The sequence below is a fragment of the Stylophora pistillata genome, chromosome 13 (genome assembly GCF_964205215.1).
Source record: "Stylophora pistillata chromosome 13, jaStyPist1.2, whole genome shotgun sequence".
Taxonomy (NCBI): domain Eukaryota; kingdom Metazoa; phylum Cnidaria; class Anthozoa; order Scleractinia; family Pocilloporidae; genus Stylophora; species Stylophora pistillata.
In genome coordinates this window covers 7,097,723-7,115,788 of record NC_142531.1, presented here as the reverse complement: position 1 = coordinate 7,115,788, position 18,066 = coordinate 7,097,723, and the positions used below count along the sequence as shown (strand labels likewise).

At 37.4% G+C, this 18,066-nt stretch overlaps 2 protein-coding genes across 2 annotated transcripts; both read left to right on the top strand.

Moving 5' to 3' along the window:
- The first annotated feature begins 31 nt into the window (after positions 1 to 31).
- LOC111332084 (uncharacterized) lies at positions 32 to 6,155 on the top strand. Its single transcript, XM_022937347.2, has 6 exons — positions 32 to 455; positions 954 to 1,099; positions 1,492 to 1,544; positions 2,032 to 2,193; positions 4,142 to 4,231; positions 4,477 to 6,155. Exons 1-6 carry the CDS (start codon positions 119 to 121, stop codon positions 4,658 to 4,660), a joined length of 972 nt encoding a protein of 323 aa, XP_022793082.2. The 5' UTR covers positions 32 to 118; the 3' UTR covers positions 4,661 to 6,155.
- Positions 6,156 to 6,883: 728 nt separating this feature from the next.
- LOC111332099 (RING finger protein 215) lies at positions 6,884 to 17,268 on the top strand. The gene is made up of 11 exons (XM_088742954.1): positions 6,884 to 7,174; positions 8,257 to 8,415; positions 9,212 to 9,283; positions 9,840 to 9,925; positions 11,223 to 11,280; positions 11,568 to 11,660; positions 12,900 to 12,971; positions 14,195 to 14,242; positions 14,600 to 14,764; positions 16,349 to 16,451; positions 16,916 to 17,268. Exons 1-11 carry the CDS (start codon positions 6,965 to 6,967, stop codon positions 17,113 to 17,115), a joined length of 1,266 nt encoding a protein of 421 aa, XP_088599080.1. The 5' UTR covers positions 6,884 to 6,964; the 3' UTR covers positions 17,116 to 17,268.
- Positions 17,269 to 18,066: the final 798 nt, after the last annotated feature.

Genomic DNA, 18,066 nt, shown 5'->3' with positions numbered 1-18,066 from the left:
GACAACATTGCGTGTTGGACTTACATGGGAGCGAGGTTAAAAGCGCAATTTTTCGAAATCAAAACACGCGGAACGAAAATTCGTTGATAGTTTACAATTTGTTCTTTTTTTTTTTTCGATGGCCGAGATTCTAGAGGAATTCGATCAGCCATCTCCTTTACCAGTAGGATTTTGCCAACAAATTCCACTTGAAGAATATGATCAGCACTCAGCAAACACTACGCAGGCTGCTTTGCATGAATTGATGAACCATCTTGACTCAAACCCGGACGAATATTACAAGATCGTGCGACGAAAGAAAGCAGACAATCTAAAGTTGCTGCAGTTCATGAAAGTAAAGATGATGAACAAACTACAAGATGGGTACTTAGAGAAATACTTTCCCGCTGAACAGTGTCAAGAAGACCTCGAAAATTTAAAGCGGGAAATGGCTTCCGCTTATGACTATGGACAAGGTTCGCAAATCATTGCTCTTTAAAGTCGATAAGTAATACTTCTTATGGAATCAAAAATGTCAATTAAATATGATAATAAAATGGTCCATTAATCGAACCAATTTTTTGTCTTCAACGTTTATGTTAAGTAAAGGGTCTTTGATTTAATGACTGGTTAAATGAATTAATAGTGAGTGCGAGTATGTGAAACATTTTTGAGTGATTGATTGAATATAAGCAATAGATAGTTTGTTTAAAGAAGGAGGGCAGTAAGCTTAATAGATACAGCAAATATGAATGATATATATGTTATAATCTGAATGATGGTGCCAAGTAGCTATGCCTTTTTCCAAGTCAAAGGATGTTAAAAAAATATAGGATCCAATATGGTACTTAGGATAATGATTGATTAATCTATAGATTAATTCCTCGATATTACAATTTCATGTGAAGCTCTTGGAAATAATTTCCTCTAGAAACGTAAAAATCATGATCCGTATTTCTTTAACCTTTGTAAAGATGGCAAGAAGACAGGTGTCAGGTTCTCCAGAAGGCTGGCAGAAAAAAGAAAACTTCAAGATCCTTTGGCCTCAAGCACTCCCAGAAGACCAACACCAAGTGCCCCCCCACCCCCTCCCCCACCACCACCTCCTGTCATTAATATGGTAAGGCAAAAATATTTTACACTTTACTTTCCTCAGCCATTAAAGATATAATCAAGAATCCTCCAACTCTTGTCCTCTTTCAAAACCATAAAATTCTGTTACTTTTCAGAATGTTTATGGTGTTTTCCATGACCTACAGTCACAATGTTGTTCCCAAAATAATGTGGAAATAATCATTTAATGAATGCATTTTTTTCTTTGCTGGTGCATTATGAGCTTCCATGACTTCCCAAGCCTTGAAATTGAGACTGTAACTTGTAGATTTCTGTGACTTTCCAGATGGACATTTTATTCATTCTATTTCTTATTGGTACAGATAAACTCTGGGTTCTCCTATTTTTTAGAGAACCAGTGAGACTAATGATCAAATAATGTTTTTGTTTTAATTTTAGTCTGCAACTTCACAGGAGTTGATTTCTCCAGTCATCCTAAACACCCCTGGCAGGTAATTTAAAAAGTAACTACCGGTAGATCTGATTAGAATATCTCCCTTCTGCCGGCCCAATATTCTCTTGACGATTTGTTATGAGAATTTGATTTTGCATCAAAATAACTCCTTTCTACTGCCAAGTTTACCCATTCTTGTCATCTGTTACAGAATTGTGCCATGTTGATAGTACAAGAAGTTATATGTTAGTCACTTCCATGTTAAATACTATGAAATCAATTTGACTTATTTTTCATAATTTGAGAAAGTTACAGTGACAGTACAAAGGACAAAGGACCCAAAATGCAGTTTATTTATGAGGGGTAATGGATAGGATATTTAACAATGCAAAATGAAAAAATGAAAACGAAATGAAAAAATGAAAATGAAAGACCTTAAGTAAGGTTGTGAATACACCGGCCATGAAAATAATCAAGTAGAGTGATGCATTTAATACCAGACTCAAGTTTATAAATTTCTCTTTCACCTGATAATCTCTTCATAGAGTTAAAAAGTCATATTTTCCTGGAACACCCTCGGGAACATTTAGTCATGAAAGAAGACTCTTGCAGGCAATAAGGGATGTCTCACCAAGGAGGAAACTTCATGACAAAACCTCTGAGCAAACCAAGCCTGCATCATCAGAATACAAAGAGAATAATGTCAAGTATGTGCATTGTGCTTGCAACCTGCACTATATTCTCTCCACTCAACAATTTTTTTTTTTTGCAATTACAAATTTAATTCAGTACTTTTTTCATGAAATACTGTATATTATATTAAACACATCTATAAGGTAAGGGAATTTAAGAAGTAAAAATTTGACAAATAACTAGTAGGTTTAATATTTAACCTACTAGTTATTTGACAAATAACTATTAGGTCTAATAATTAACCGCCTCCCGGTCAGCTCAATGGATAGAGCGCCGGACTGTTGTGTGGGAGGTCGAGGGTTCGAGCCTCGGCTGGACCAACACTCAAGGTCTTAAAATAATTGAGAAGAATATGTTACCTTTCTATAACATCAAGAAATGGTTAGATATTCTAGTCTTCTCGGATAGGGACAAATAAATGGAGGTCCCGTCTCCTGCAGGGTTAGGGCAGGAGATGTTAATTTCCCAGGCACGAGATTACTGTGTGATGGATGTCCTTCCCCGGGGTGGGATGGGTGGTTAACAGGACCCCCATTGATACCAGTGTTTACTACACTGAAGGGGCTATCCTGTATAAATATAGATGTCTACTTCTAAAATGTATATGAAATATGTTATACATTTGGGATGCAATAATCCAAGTATAGATTTTAACTAGCATGCCTTAGTGCAATTATCACTTGGTGTGCTAATTTAAAATAATTTTAGAGTTTAGTTATTAAAGATCACAAGTGTCCATCCTGCTGATCTAATCTTGACAGACTTAGGGATTATGATGTACACTTTAAACAAAGTGTCTCACAAAATTAAGCCACATGCATGTATGGCCACTAAGGCTGTGCTCTAAGAAAAAGTGAAGGGAGCTTGTTGCTCTGAAACTTTGAAATACAGGTGCCCAGCATATGTTTTTGTGTGAAACAACTAAAATCCTGAAGTCGCCCATGAGTGAAAGTAAGGCACCAGGGGCCACCAGGCACTGCTAGACCACAGCCCTAAGCCACCAACAAATTCCCATTTCATTGAGGGATTTCAAGTATTTAACCCTTTACACCCTAACATCAGTTTGCATATTCTCCATACTGTTCTATATACATTTCTTTGGGTGAGGACAAGGAGAATTTGTTTAACAATCAAGAGCTTGTTAAGTTGGTGATCATTTCCTTTACTCTCATGACATTAATGTGTGATTCGTGGGTGATATTGTAAGGAGAAATTAGATGCTGGTCACTCTTAGAGGTCAAAAAGTTAAAAGAGGATATAAACCATTGGTGAAAATGATAACAAAATGCATCTTTACACAAAATTTGTGGGAGATTAAAGCTGTTTACATTTGGCAGTTTCTTTAACTGTTTGGGTTCTTGGTGTTTCAAAATTGATGTTTTATTAACAGTTGTTTTAATTCAAAAGATATTCCTTGAGGAGAAGCTTTTTTGTGTGTGTTAAGGGTAAATTCCTGACTGAGTTAAGTATAAAGGTAGGTAAGGTAAAGCCTACTTACAAGCCATGTGGCCCATCTGGCCGGCGCTTAACTCTGGTTTCTGTAACATGAAGCAGCTAGGAGTAATTCTACCTCCCCTGGATGGGATGCTAGTCCATCGCAGGGTTACCCCCCCCAGCATTAAATTTGCCAGTACCCATTTAATACACCTGGGTGAAGAGAGGCACTGTGAGAACAAACTAAGTGTCTTGCCCAAGAACACAACACAATGTCCCAAGCCAGGGCTCGAACCTGGGCCACTCGATCTGGAGTCGAGCGCACTAACCATGAGACTACTGTGCCTCCACAAAGTTTAAAGGTGACTACTGTTTATTCGTCGCAAAATAAAATGAACTTGATTGTCGTCATGTCAGTTCCTTTTTAATTGCCCTTGATTATGCATTCTAGAATTGTGAGAAGTTGTACATGAGTTTGTTGGCTAACTTATCATAACTTGCAGTTTATATTTCAATTTATTTCTACAGCAACAATGCAAGCATACAGTCAATGAAAACTTCAGTGATAGAGCAGAAGGACATTGCAGCTGCCAGAAATAGTTTGAAAGCTACTAGAAGGTGAGTTGGGCAAGAACTGTAGACAAAACTGCAGACATTTCACAAGTGGAAACAAGTACTGACATTTTTACTCCAAGTTATAATCATGTTGCAAAGCGAGACAACTGCACTTTACTTGTAAGGATTCAGTAAGTCACTGAAGATCACCATCAAAATCATGAAATTAATATAATTTAAATAACCATCCCATATTATTTAATGAAACCTTAATTCACCTCTAATTCAATGTCCTTTACCCTTGTCAGTTCTTCGGATGATTCTCCCTATCAACTGTCCAAGGCAAGAAGGAAAGAAAGTGATGGTGCACAAGAGGAAAACTATTCTTTGTTCAACATGGAACTGCTGAAGAAATTTCAAAATGCACGCAGTCCATCAAGCAGTCCATCTGGCAATATAACAGTGGCTGACTCTGGCTTTGAGAGTCCCTAACTCTTCAACTTCCACAAGTAGTGAACAGTAATTTCTCCTTATAAAATCCACACATTATCCAGCAAACAGGTGATGAAGTACTCAAACTTATCAGCCAGAAGCTTTTCTCTTGATCTAACATCAAATTCTCATAACTAACTTACAAGGAAATATGTAGCAGCCAGAGGGGAGAATTAACAATCAGATCTTGGAAGTTAAAGGGTTAAGGCACAGACCTAAATTACCTACTCTTAATTCCACAGAAATACTGGACTCATATTATCAAATGGAAAAAAATCCTGGAAAAATAACTGTAATCAAAAAAGGTTTCTCATGGGTACCTTTGAGCACATTAAGCAATACTACTGTGTTGCTCTTTCCAGTGTAAGCCCTGAGTTTTCAACTTGATAGATTCTCTCTTATGAAAAACATATATTCTTTCACTTGAGAGTGGGGATCGATTGTGGAACCTTGTTATTTTGTATTGAGATCTCACCTACTTGCTGTTCATTTTTTATTGGAACATTTTAACTGGGCCATCCTAGCCAACCAACCTCCAAAGTGAGCATATATAGACTAAACAAACAACAATTTAATGTATACTCGGAAAAAAATCCGAGTCCCAGATGGGATTTGAACCCACAACCCACCTTGATCTAGTCTAGATCATGGAGGGTCATGGGTTCAAATCCCATCTGGGACTCAGATTTTTTTCCAAGTATACATTAAATTGTTGTTTGTTTCACCATCCTAGCCACCAAATAAGTAAATTTATGCACTCAGGGAGAGTTTTCAAGTAAAATTTGAGGATTAAACTTTGCTGATAACAAGAACAGTAGCAAAAGAAGAAATTGAAATTATGGTAAAAATCCAACTGAACTTCTGAAAGACCAGCCACAAAGTTAATGAATGTACGATTAGTCTTGGGTTAAATTTCAGTGAGTATTAGAAGAATAAAACTATGAAATTTCAGAAGGAAGTCCATGGTGTAGCGTTCAATGACCTAGCCGAAATGTTCTCCATTCTTAAGAAATGCCGAGGAAAACTGGACTGTCTAATTCAGGAAATGCTATTTATTTGTGAACAGAAACCGAAGTTAAACACACAGTCAGACTCAATATGTGCAAAAGTATTTATTTAAACATATACTGCACGCACTGACATGTCAAACACCAATGACAATGAAACACTTATTATTCTAATGTACTCTATCACCTTTGTTTGTTTTTAATCTCGAAACTACAACTAACACCCCTAGTTGATAATGGGGTCAACATGACTTCGAAACGTCGTAGTGTTATTCTTCTAATATTTATTATCAAATGTATTTCGAAATGTTCTCTTATTAGAATTTCAGTGAGACTATAGAAAACCAATTTTTGTTGTGAATGATAAATGTGGGAACAAACAATTATAAAAGGGGAAGGCATTTCTAGATTAAATCATATCAAATATTGTGCACAAGGCAATTTTGCCAATTTTGGAGGTGCAATGTAAGTATATACTGAAAATTAGATTTAAATGGTTTTATCTTTTTTGTGTGCGAGTGCAAATGAGTCACCAGGGACTCATTTTTTAGGTAGGGAGGGGCCTTAGGAAGGTTGATAATTCAGTTATCACCTTTGTTGACCTTTGTTCTTGTCACAAAATGGTTTGTCCGTCATTTTTCAGAAAAGAAACTTTTGACAGTCACTAAATACATATGAACATAAAAATAAAGTTGCAAAAGGTGCAAGTGCCAAGTGCATTGGTTCACCAGCGAGTGCTTATTACATCAGTCTTAACAAAAATTAGATATAGGCAGACATTAGAGACAGCTATGGAAGAAGTTGAACTTTAAGAGAAAAACTAAAGAATTCCGTTGGTTTCAAATTTGCTCTTCTATCTTAAAAGTGGATTAACATGTCAAATTTTCCAGTGAGGTCGAGGCACTGATTCCAATTTTAACACAAAACGTAGTTGCGAGCAAAACGTTTTTACGTACAAAACGTATTTACGTACAAAACGTATTTACGTACATCAATTAGTATTGATGTTCTGTCGCTCACTCTTATCAATTAGGCTTTCAAAAAAATGCTGCTCGCCCAACTAAGCTGTAAGTCATTTCTAGAAGAAAACAACGCTATTTCTCTCTCCACATTTAGTCCAATCCAAGACCCGCGTTCACATCTGCGTCCAGTTTTTATATTCCACAAACCATTCCAGCCAATGAAAAACCGCTGAAAAACATATTCATACTGAGCCTGCTCGGAGATAAACAAAAACATCTAGAATATGGCGAATGAAATGGATTGAGATTTGACTTACATAATTACCGAGTTTGCAATGTTTTCACTGCAAGTTTCATTATCCAAATTCCTGCATTGTTTTCTACACGTTCTTTGCTTCACAGGACTGGTTTTAGGTGAAGTTGACGAGGCATTTATCGATGTAATGAGCCAAAGTGAAGACGGGCTAAATAGCTCGGTCGCAAATGTTGTCGGCAAGTTTGCCAGAATTGGAGCGATAAAACAGGTCGAAGGAGAGTTAAATGAAGTAAGTTAACTCAAAGCGATAACTCTTGGTAGTGTTTAAATAGATTTCCAAGCTCGCCGGCATGATTTAATCCCAAGGGAAGGTCAGATCAATGAAGTTTTTAATAACTAATATATCTATATAAAATTGCACAGCTAGTTGGTGTTATTTACTTTGTCATTGCGGGACCAGCATCGATCAAGTCGATAAAATGTAAAGACTTTCATTTGGGAAATCCATAAAATTCAGTAACAAGGTGTGTAATGGGTGAGCAACAATAATCTTTCACTTATCGTCACTGATATTATAGATTTCAACGAAGTTGTCAGTAACAAAATTCAAATTTCAAAGGGAAAATTAAGAAACCATGGACAACCAATTGATTGTGGCAAATATCTTGAATTTTTTCCTCCTTTTAAATGAGTGTACTTTTTGAAAGCTGATTCAATTTTTAAGGTTTTTTCTGTTGTCCAGGTAACCATCCTGATGAAATCAGAAATTCAACAAAATTTATTCCCTCGATTATCGAGGGATTTTTCGATTATCCAGACTTTTCCTCTTGTCCCAATTTTGTCATAAATATTTATTAGTCATGATCAAGATCCACAACCAGATTCTTTTTAAAACTACAGCATTGAAAAGTGAAGTAAAGGTGAGTTTGTTTTGCTTTCAAAAAGTAAAAGCAGCCCTTGCACACATCATAACCAATGAAGAACATTCGAGTGAGGCCTGATTGGCTTAGAGTTGCTTTGTTATAAGTGAACTTTCACCCACTATTGGCTCGGTCTGCAAATTTATGACTAATTTTGTCAGTTTTTGTTCCTCACCAATATTTATATTCTTGATTATCTGAACCCTTGATTATACAGACTATTTCATCTAGTCCCAAGGAGTCCAGATAATAGAGATTCAACTGTAGCAAGAGATTACTGTGCCTTTTGTACCACTTCTTGACAACATGTGTGATCTATTTCTTAACAGATGCATAGTAACATGGAAGCTATTTTTTAAATAGATAAAGACAGCATTAATGAATTAGTAATGATTTGGGAAAAATATTAAATGCATATTTATCTTGAAAAATTTCCACTGACTTTGTCTAGATTGATGCTTGTGATCCAGATGATTCTGACCAAGATCAAATTGATGAATCTCAAAGCCTTCAAGCAGATGAAACACAGAGCTGGATTGGTGTTATTCACATTCCTGTCTTGGAATATTACAATGCTCGTGGATCCAAGTTTTGTCCTGTCTTAGAAAGGGTACTGTTAACATTCTGGCCAAATCCAAGCTTCCAGTATTTTTTTGTTTTTGTTTTTGGTTTTTTCTTTTTTCAAAAAAAGCTAGGAGACACTAGTCATTCTCTTATCAGCCTCACTTATATGATATTACTATTTATTATCATTATCATCATTATTATTCCTTGTTTATGTTTCGAAGGGTGATAAAAGTGGCCCAAAACAGTTTCATTCATTTGCAGCCCTAATTCTTTGAATGAAAGATGCTACTGTGCTTTTCCATTTTTCCACAGAAATGCTATGGGGCTATAAAAGAAAAAATTTCCATAGCTGCTTTTTAGGCCTTTAGAAACTCCCTCCATTTTAGTTAAAAGTTGAAGTTATACCATAACAAATTTCACGACCCCCATAATTTTTAGTTTAGAGTTGCAAAAGGCATATCATGATACATTTCCTTGCAAAGTTCTTTGGAAATCTGAGTTTTAAGTACCGAGCAACATTAAACTATTAAATTAATGTGGCCCGGAACCTACAATAAGATGTACAATATAATGACATAGCCTAGTGTCCTGTCAATGGTTAACGGTACGTTGAGCATAACTTAGGATAACATCACAACGTTACCATCAAGTAATTTGTACCTCTATGATTAAGTTACAGGATTAAAGTAAATTTATAAATTAGTTTTCAAAATGAGTTGTGGTTGCTTTTGAAAGACATAGGTTTGGGTTTAGCTTGATTGTATGGCAAATATAATTTTGATCTTATAAATGATGATGATGATAACTCTGGCCTTCAACTCAACTTTGATTTGTTTAAGGTGAAGAAAGCTATGTTACTGGGTGCCTCAGCAATAATCATCATAACTTTGAATCACAGAGTGTTTAGAAAGGTATGTGTCCTCATGTAACCCAAAATGCATTTGGTCACTTCTTGAATCAAAGGTCTCATTACTGAGTATATCAAAGGACCTCTTGTTGTAGTGATTAGATCGCCTCTGATAAAGGCACTAGACAGGGGGTCTATGAATTGTAACTTCTCTGTTACATTCATTAAATCTTTAAACCAGAGTGGCATGAAACCATGTCTGTATCATGGAAGAAACAAATGTCACAGGAAGTTGAATATCTATTTTTACTGCAACTTGGGTTTTTCTCTTCGATTAGTAAAAGACTCAGAAATTTACTGCAGCTGATTTCACTGGGTATGATACCTGGTTTTCATATTAGGGGATGGTTTACAGTTCTAAATGGAAAGATAGACAATCAGGAGATGCACTATCAATATTTGTGTCAGTGACACTTATTAAGCTTGGTTAAAACGATTTTAGAATGCAAAAAATGAAACAGAAAGGTAGCCTACAAGACTCCCTCCACTTATGCAAAATTTATGTCAACAAAGTGACAAAGATGATGTAAAGCATCCCTAACTCTCTGTTTCTACTGTAGCTTGACTTGACTCAGATGTTTTCTAGACCCATCATAATGGTAAATGCAACAAGCAGTGTTTCTGAATTATTAGAGATACTCAAAAAGTAAGTCTAACAACTGTTAAACTGCTATTGTTTGATATTTACATTTTGCTTTTTCCATAAAGTTCTTGAGTCATATTTGATGGCATTTCATGTTAAGTCACAGCTTAGTGGGTCTTAGTATAGTATCCCCCCCCCCAGCCCCCTTCTACCATTCCCCTGCTTGGTACGAAAAATAATATGTACCTATTGGCTAAGTGGGAGGGCTGGACAGGAAAACATTTGGTTCAAGTTCATGATGTACAGACTAAGTGCAGCGACATTGGTGCATCACGAGTGAGAGCCAAATATCTTCCTATCCAGCCCAAAAAAACTCAGTTACTAAACATTTTAACATGTGACCATGACTAAGTGTTTAAAATTTCAATAGACTGGCAGAAATGGGAAAACCACAAGAAAGATTCTGCAAGAAAAACTTTTCCTTTATTTTTTGAGCAAGAACAGGAAACTCGCAATTCATAAAAAAATATGACTTTTTTTCTCATTTTTGTTCACTGAAGTCTCCCCCTTTTGGTAACATTAGGTTTTTTTTTTTTTTTTTTTTTTTTTTTTTCAACAAAGCCATACAAGTGCACAAGAGCCAGACAGCTTTTTCCAACTGACTAACGTTAACCCATCCGGCCCTACACATGTCAGCTTTCCATATGAGATTGGGATGGATGGGATGGGTGGGATTGGGATGGGTGGGATTGCATGAGCAGGGATAGATGGTTCATCTGAAAATAATTGATATGCAATATATCAATTTATTATATAGATACTGATGAAATACCAGGATTTCTCCTTTTACTTAAAAATCATATCTTCACCGTGCACAGTGAAGATACTATTTTTATCTTTCACATGTGAGGATATTGGTGTGGCCATGGTTACCAACATAATTACCCAATTGCTGTTTCGAAAATGAGTAAAAAAAGTTGTCTTTTATGTGGAAATTTCATCAGTATCTATATAATAAAAAGAACATTACATGGCTGCTTGGGGATATGAATTTTATCTTCTCGTGCTGAAAGTATCTCTCAACTTTCAACGCTCGAAGATAAAATTCATATCCCCGTGCAGCCATGTAATATCCTCTATGTCTTATGCTTCCAAAGAACAATAACACCATCTGTGGAATTCCCCTTTGAAAATTTCTTTCTGGACCCCTGAACCTCTGGATTTTAAATGAGTTTGTTTACTTTTAATTGGTACATTTTTGCTTTTTTAATGAAAAACAAATTTGATGAGCCAGTGTGATTAGTGTGTTTTAGTATGTACTTGTTTATTTGATAACTGTGCTATTTACTTTTGTTTTCAGTGGAAAACAAAAGCTTACAGCAAAGATTTCCTATAACTCTTCTGTGGTTGAATTAAAGGTTAGATGAAGACCTTCACTTTGTAACAAGTAAACTATGTACTACATATTCTTCCTGCTCTTAGCATCATTGATTATGGCAGAAGGCAAGTAATTTATGCTCACTCAACAAAATGGGATCAATATTGATCTCTCTAGAGCTGCACAATACTTGTTAGATTTCCCCTTGCAAACAAAAGCCAACAATCTGCAATTACTTCAAATTTAAGTTATCAGTCAAATTCAGGCGGGAAGATTCAACACCCATTTTAAGTTTAAGCTGTGATAAAATTTCTTATCTCTCCTCAGTTACTTTCCACGCTAACACTGTGGGCTACCTGTGGTCGCCCAAGTGGATGGGAAGGTGTGGTCTGCCTAGGAAACCCTGAAAAAAGCACAGAGGTAACTTGTTCACTGCCATTACTGTTTATATCGTAAACCACTTTCAAATATCCTTTCATGGTTGTATTTTACCTTCATATTCGTTAAACCTTTGTACGTGAATATTTCTCGAACAGCTCTCATCATCATCATCATCTTTATTTGCCTTATTTTAACAATTAAAAAATAGTTAATTACAGCGATAACAGTTAGAAGGCGAGGAGACCCAAGAAGCCACCAGGCTTATGGGAGAGCCATCTCACTTACAATAATAAATTAAGTAAAGAAAAAGTACTGCGAATGTGCGGCTTGGCCAATTCAGTGATTATTTAAGTAGAAACTCTTGCAATTTCGTTTTAAAGCTGAGAAAGTTTGACGAACGAGTGACTGAAATAGAGAGAGAGTTCCAAATTTTAGGACCTTGGTAGAGAATTGTAAACTGCTTGACATTTGTACGTTATTCAATATTAAGAGTTGACAAGAGAAGTAATAATAATAATAATAATAATAACGAATTTTTATACAGGATTGAAAACCCATCAGTGTGTAACACTGTTGTCCTTGGGGTCCTGTAAGTATCCCCACTTATGCAAGAATCCCCTTGCTTTTATGATACTTGCATATTAACCGGCAGTATATAAACCCTTCTGGTAGCTGGTATGTCGGCTGTTAATATCCTTGGCTGAGACCGTGTGCGAAAAATGAATACTTGGGTGAAAAGCGAAGCTTCGAGCGCAAATGGGAAATTTTAAGGACAATCTTCCAGCCAAGGACATTATCAGCCAACATACCAGCAAGCCAGAAGGGAGTTTATTCATTTTACAACCTTCCCATTAATTTTCATATCGCGTGTTGACAGCAAATTTTATTGACTTTTTCATACCTTCCGGAACAGCATTTGATATTAGCCTTTTGACTTCTCTAACGCTAGACTTTGCAAAACGAGTTCATTTTTTATCTTTTTGTTCAGTGTAAAGTAATAAAGATGAAAAGTGAAACTCTTTAAGCTGGCTTTTTTCCGTTGGCTTTGTTTCTTTTCAACGGAAATAATCGGAGGACAAATATCAAAGAAGATAAGGGTTATGGGTAATAACTATCTGGTGATTTTGTTCCGCGTGATATAAAATAGCCAATAGAATCTCGCTATAATTAATCGGTGGGTTATGATTTTGCATATAAATGTGCTAAGTATAAAAAAAATAATAATAGAGTGGAAAACTGTATTGAACATAGTCTTTCATTTCCTTTCTATATTCTCAGGAAGTGAACTCTCAATTCACCAGCTCGGCCGTGTTCTTTGCGTCGGTGTTGTTTTGTCTTTTAGTTTTTAAGGTAAGTTAATGTAAATCACAGAATTTCTAGCTTTCCCTTTCATAGAGAAAAGAAGGATTTTCACTGACATCGTTACGCGGTTGGTTTGATGCAACACCCAATGTTGACACCAAAAGCACGGAGAGGATTTGCAAACACTGTTGCACTATCACGCAGAGTATGGCGACAAGAGAGAAACTGTAAAGAAGGCCTACTAACTTTTTTGTGACGGTGTACTTAAGGAATATTCTGAAAAGCAAGATGAAACAGGAAGCAAGGCTGAAAATAACTAACGGGCAGTCGCCGGTCACGTTGTCCGGTCAAACATGCTTTTGCTCGGACACTACCCGTTTTTGGCCGGTCAAATTTTAACAGTCCGAACTCTCGCGATAATGAACCCAGATTGCACAGTAATCCTTTTACAACTAAAAAACAGCTGAATCCAAGTCGGTCTGGCAATAAAAATTACAGGTCAATAATTTTACTACTCTTTACTGCAGAAGCAGCCTCGCATTGAGTACGTGGAACGGTTACGCAAGATACAACCGCAATTGTCCGTTTTACTTTACATCTGGCAAAATCACTTATAATTAAATATTACACTCAGAGCCCTTTTTTTTAAAGTTATAGTTGTGAATTTTTATTAGAGTAAAAGAGTGGTAGGATTCCCCAGGTTTTGGGCCTTTTGCTCGCTTTTTGCACTTTGCAACAAATGCTACTTGGAGTATTCTCGATGCAACAAGATTATTCTTCGTGAGGGTGCTTTCCGATCATTCAATCGATCAAACAATCAATCACTTTATTTAAGAGTAAATGATGGTATCTAGCCAAAGGTAAAACCCTCTACTAACTGGGAACACTTAAATAAAGTAAAGAAAATAACGGAAGACACGATGATTTGCGGTCGCGACAGGACTTGATGACATCGCGGAAATTTGCGACTGCCGGGAATTTCTCGACCACTAAATTTGCCAACTTTTATATTGGTTTGTTTTTTTTTCTTTTGGAAACATGACTGTGTCCCTTGTGATTAGCAAACAGTTAAAAATTCAAATTTCTTTGAACGAGTCGGTAAAGGACCGGACAAGATGTCCGGCAAACCAAGGATTTGTCTGGTCAGTACCCAATTTTGACCGGATATTGTCCGTTGACCGGCCGTTATTTGCAGCCCTGGGAAGATTCCACTTGGAAAAAGCCGGAGTAAGACTAGAGTAACAAACTCTCTTTTATGCTTGACTTGACAGACCCAGCTTAGCCAGTTCCTTCATAATTATTGGATTTCCAAAAAAGAGGTGAGGGTTTGACGATTCCCATACACACAATTGTTGTAAGAGTGCCTTTTGATTTACTGCAACTATTACGACTGCTAATCAGAATAAAGAAGAATGTCAGAAGAAACCGATGCGAACTCAAAGAGGCGGATGCATGTAATAGGCATGGAGTATAGGAAAACGCTAACGGAAAAGGAGCATCTTATTTCAGTTTTACATATGATTGGTAGAGAAGAAGGCGCGAAGTTTTTGAATCAATAAAAGAACGCAGTGAAGCAACAAAATGTAATCCACGCTTGCTTTCCAATTTCAATCAAAAATCAATTTTTTTTTTAACCGTAATAATAAAAAAATTCCTCACCTTTGGATCTTTTTCAGGAAATGTTAAGACAAGAGGCAGTCGAAGCCATAGCGAGACTAAAGATAAGAAAATTTAGGAGAAGACTAAGAGACTCGTCTTGTTTTGCTATTGCAAAAGTTGAACAGGAGAGGAGAGATTCCGAAGTGTGTGCCGTTTGTCTAGATGAGTTTCAAAATAACCAGGTAGGAATCGATAAAGCAGAATAACCCTTTTTGTCCAGAAAGTACCGTCAGTAAAATTTTATTCTCCCCTCATTCCCTCCTCAAGATGTTTTCATACCTAGAGGTCAAACATGTTTCTCAATTGAGTGTAGATGGTCAAACGAAGAGAGGCCATCTGATCGCAACGGCGTAGTGACAAGCATCTAATTTCTCTTTACAATACCACCCCCTGAGTCAAACATTAAGGTCAGGAGAATAAAGGAAATGATCGGCACCGACTAAAGAAGTTCTTGAATGTTAAATGTATGTAGGTATGTATTTACGAATATTTATACAGGGTAGCCCAGTTTAGCAGATAGCTAGTTTAAATGGGGCCCTGTGAACACCCTCCCCCATCCCACCCCAGGGGAGGACATCCACCACACAGTAATCTCGTGCGTGGGAAATTAACGTCTCCTACCCCTAACCCTGCAGGAGACGGGGCCTACAGTTTATTCGTCCTTATCCGAGAAGACTAGAATATCTATCCATTTCTTGATCTTATAGAAAGGTAGCTCCTCAGTTATTTTAAGACCATGAGTATTGGTCCGGCCAGGGCTCGAACCCTCGACCTCCCGCACAACACACTCCGGCGCTCTAACCAATTGAGCTAACCGTGGGGGGGGGGGGGGGAGACAAAATTTCCTTGTCGACACCTTAAGAAATTCACAGAGAACAGTATAGAGAATATTGCATACTGATGTTAGAGTTTACAGGGTTAAAGATCTATAAGTAAGCGCATAAAACAGACCTAAAGTGCGATAGAGCGCAGGTGCCTAAGTTGTTGTTTTAGTTCTGAATTTCAAAGGCTGAGAAAGTGGCGCAATTAATTTAGATCACACTGACGTATCGCAAAGGTAGACCTAGACCTTGTGCTAAGGAGGGAGGAGTGGGGTTGTGTGTGTACACCTACCGACTTTTCCTCTCTTTGCTTTTTTTACCCAAGTAGGGGAAGGCCGGGCCCCCCGGGCCCCTCCCCTAGATCCGCCACTGTATCGTTGCGAAGTAATGCAATCTTGGATTCCTTTGTGTCACTCATTAGAAAATTGCTAATTCATTCTAGGCTTTAAATCATTTAATAACATAGCCAAAGTAAAGCGCGCGCTCTGATTGGTCAATTCAGTGTCCACCATTTGCCCATGGGTACACGCTGCTGACGTAACCAAATGCAAAGATTAGTTTTCCGCGTGCGCTTGTTTTTTCTGGTCACGTAAGATTCTTAAATAAAAGAAAACTCTTTTGCTGCAATGTATCAATGTTGTGTTATAAAACAAATGGTAAACGCCACAGTGAGTGGCTATTGAGTTATGGATGCACTTGGGAGGTTTGCTAAACACTCAAGAAGCTAGAGTCGCTCTCGGCTATCGCCTCGCGCGAACCTCGCGCGACTTTTACGCTTCTTTCGTGCTTAGCAACCTCCCGCGTGCATCCATAACTCAATAGTGTACGCTGTGGTGTTTACCATTTGTTAATTGGATTGATGGCTGGGGTAATGGAACTATAAAAAGTTATGGAATTGCGCAGTAAATGTTTGCGGAATAGTAACCTTACTTTAATTATTTTCAGCTTGTGCGCACTCTGCAGTGTGATCACGAGTTCCATTGTGAATGCGTGGATCGTTGGTTGCTGGCAAAGAGGACCTGTCCATTGTGTAAAGGAAACATTTTAGGTTAGAGCTATGCGACTTTTATGTAATAAATCCGTTACACCTAAGAAAATAGTTCTCATCTTAGGTCTTAATCTAGTCATTGAGCGCTCTTATCTGCGAGAAGTTTGGACCCCTCCATCATTTTCCGTTCCTAAATATGATTGACTTTTGTAGAGACTTATCTGTAATCATTTTGCAATAATACGCTCATCCAAACTGAAGTTACAACTATTAAATACTTTATGAGTAGAGCCTGAAATTGTTGGAACATTTTTAAATGTTTGCTTTTAATTTCACAATTTTTTTTTTCAAAATCTGCGTCAAGATTTCGTCACCGACAGAGTTAGCACCCGTAGGTAACCTGAAACCCCCCAAATACTCCTTCCATTACTCCGCAAGCTTTTGAAAATTACACTCTAGTGTTTCCATTGTAGATTGATTGGAGTGTTTTATCTCACTATTCATCTTGTTATGTTTTCAATCAGAGAGGCTTTCTCATTTGGATATCAAAGACCACATACCAAGAAATAACATGGCGGAGACTGCAGAGAACGAAACAGTTCAACGACAGCTAGGGACACTTCGAACATCTCCTATGAATTGCTCTACTCACAGAAACTATAATACGTCGTCAAACGCTAGCTGTGGTACAAACAAGTTTTTCCGAAGGGGAACCAGATTATAGTTACTTTGGTCTTAAGCATTTTGGAAGGGGCTTTGGGAAGACATGCTTAAAATATTGGAAATATAAAAACGTGTGGGTAGAGAATCTATATAATCGGACTCATCATGGTGTAAAGGAATTCACCAAATAAAACAATGAAGTTCTTTTAATGCACATGTGTCCTCGAGGTATGTCAAAACAAGGTCTCGAAAGATAGGGCGATTATTTTTATCCTCCGCCACTATGCCATTCTCGATATTTTTAAAATCAAGACTTATGTCTACGTTCTAGGTGTGTGGACGTGGTCATAGTGGGTCGTGAGTACATCAATACAAGCCCTAGTGGTGAACATTTCGCGCAAAATACAAGAAAACAAAGAAAGTTTTCTCTTGTGGTTGACATGTTGTATGTGGCTTTTCCTTCTTGTTGTGACATCCTAACTGGGAAAGCGTTTTAATACTGCGAAGGGACCGCGTAAAAACTGTAGTAGGGAAATCAAAATATGAGTTAGCCGTTTCACGTGATTTTTCCACAACACGTTTATCGGTTAGCTTCGAATTCCTGTGCTAGTCCCAGTTTCCTGGCTCGCGCTCAAACACATAGCAGCGTAAGCAATTGAGGAAACCTCCGAGTACCCCATGGCGGCTTTTCTGTGTCGCAGACTCACCAACGAGAACTACGCGGCTTGCATTTGTACTGTCTTGGCCAAATCTCTTATCTGTTGATTACTAGCACAATTTACTTTAATTTTTCAGTGTTGGCGCTGCATGCAAAGGCGCCTCAAAGTTTGCGCCTTCCGTGCCGCTGGCTGTTATCAGCTAAAAGCTTTTTCTTTTACCTTACCCATTATCAACAATTTCAAAGTGAGAAATAAAACGACAAATATCACAGACGGAAAATAAGAAAATCGCCGAGACGAGTCTCTGAAAGATTTTAATCTGTAATTATTAAGGACTGCGACGTCAATCACCG

Excerpts from the sequence above, each read along its gene's own strand:
- LOC111332099 (XM_088742954.1), top strand. The coding sequence starts at position 6,965 with ATGTTTTCACTGCAAGTTTCATTATCCAAATTCCTGCATTGTTTTCTA. Across the intron at positions 14,243-14,599 it reads ATTGGATTTCCAAAAAAGAG|GAAATGTTAAGACAAGAGGC; the intron begins GTGAGGGTTTGA and ends GATCTTTTTCAG. Across the intron at positions 14,765-16,348 it reads ATGAGTTTCAAAATAACCAG|CTTGTGCGCACTCTGCAGTG; the intron begins GTAGGAATCGAT and ends AATTATTTTCAG.
- LOC111332084 (XM_022937347.2), top strand. The coding sequence starts at position 119 with ATGGCCGAGATTCTAGAGGAATTCGATCAGCCATCTCCTTTACCAGTA. Across the intron at positions 1,545-2,031 it reads ATCCTAAACACCCCTGGCAG|AGTTAAAAAGTCATATTTTC; the intron begins GTAATTTAAAAA and ends ATCTCTTCATAG. Across the intron at positions 4,232-4,476 it reads AGTTTGAAAGCTACTAGAAG|TTCTTCGGATGATTCTCCCT; the intron begins GTGAGTTGGGCA and ends TACCCTTGTCAG.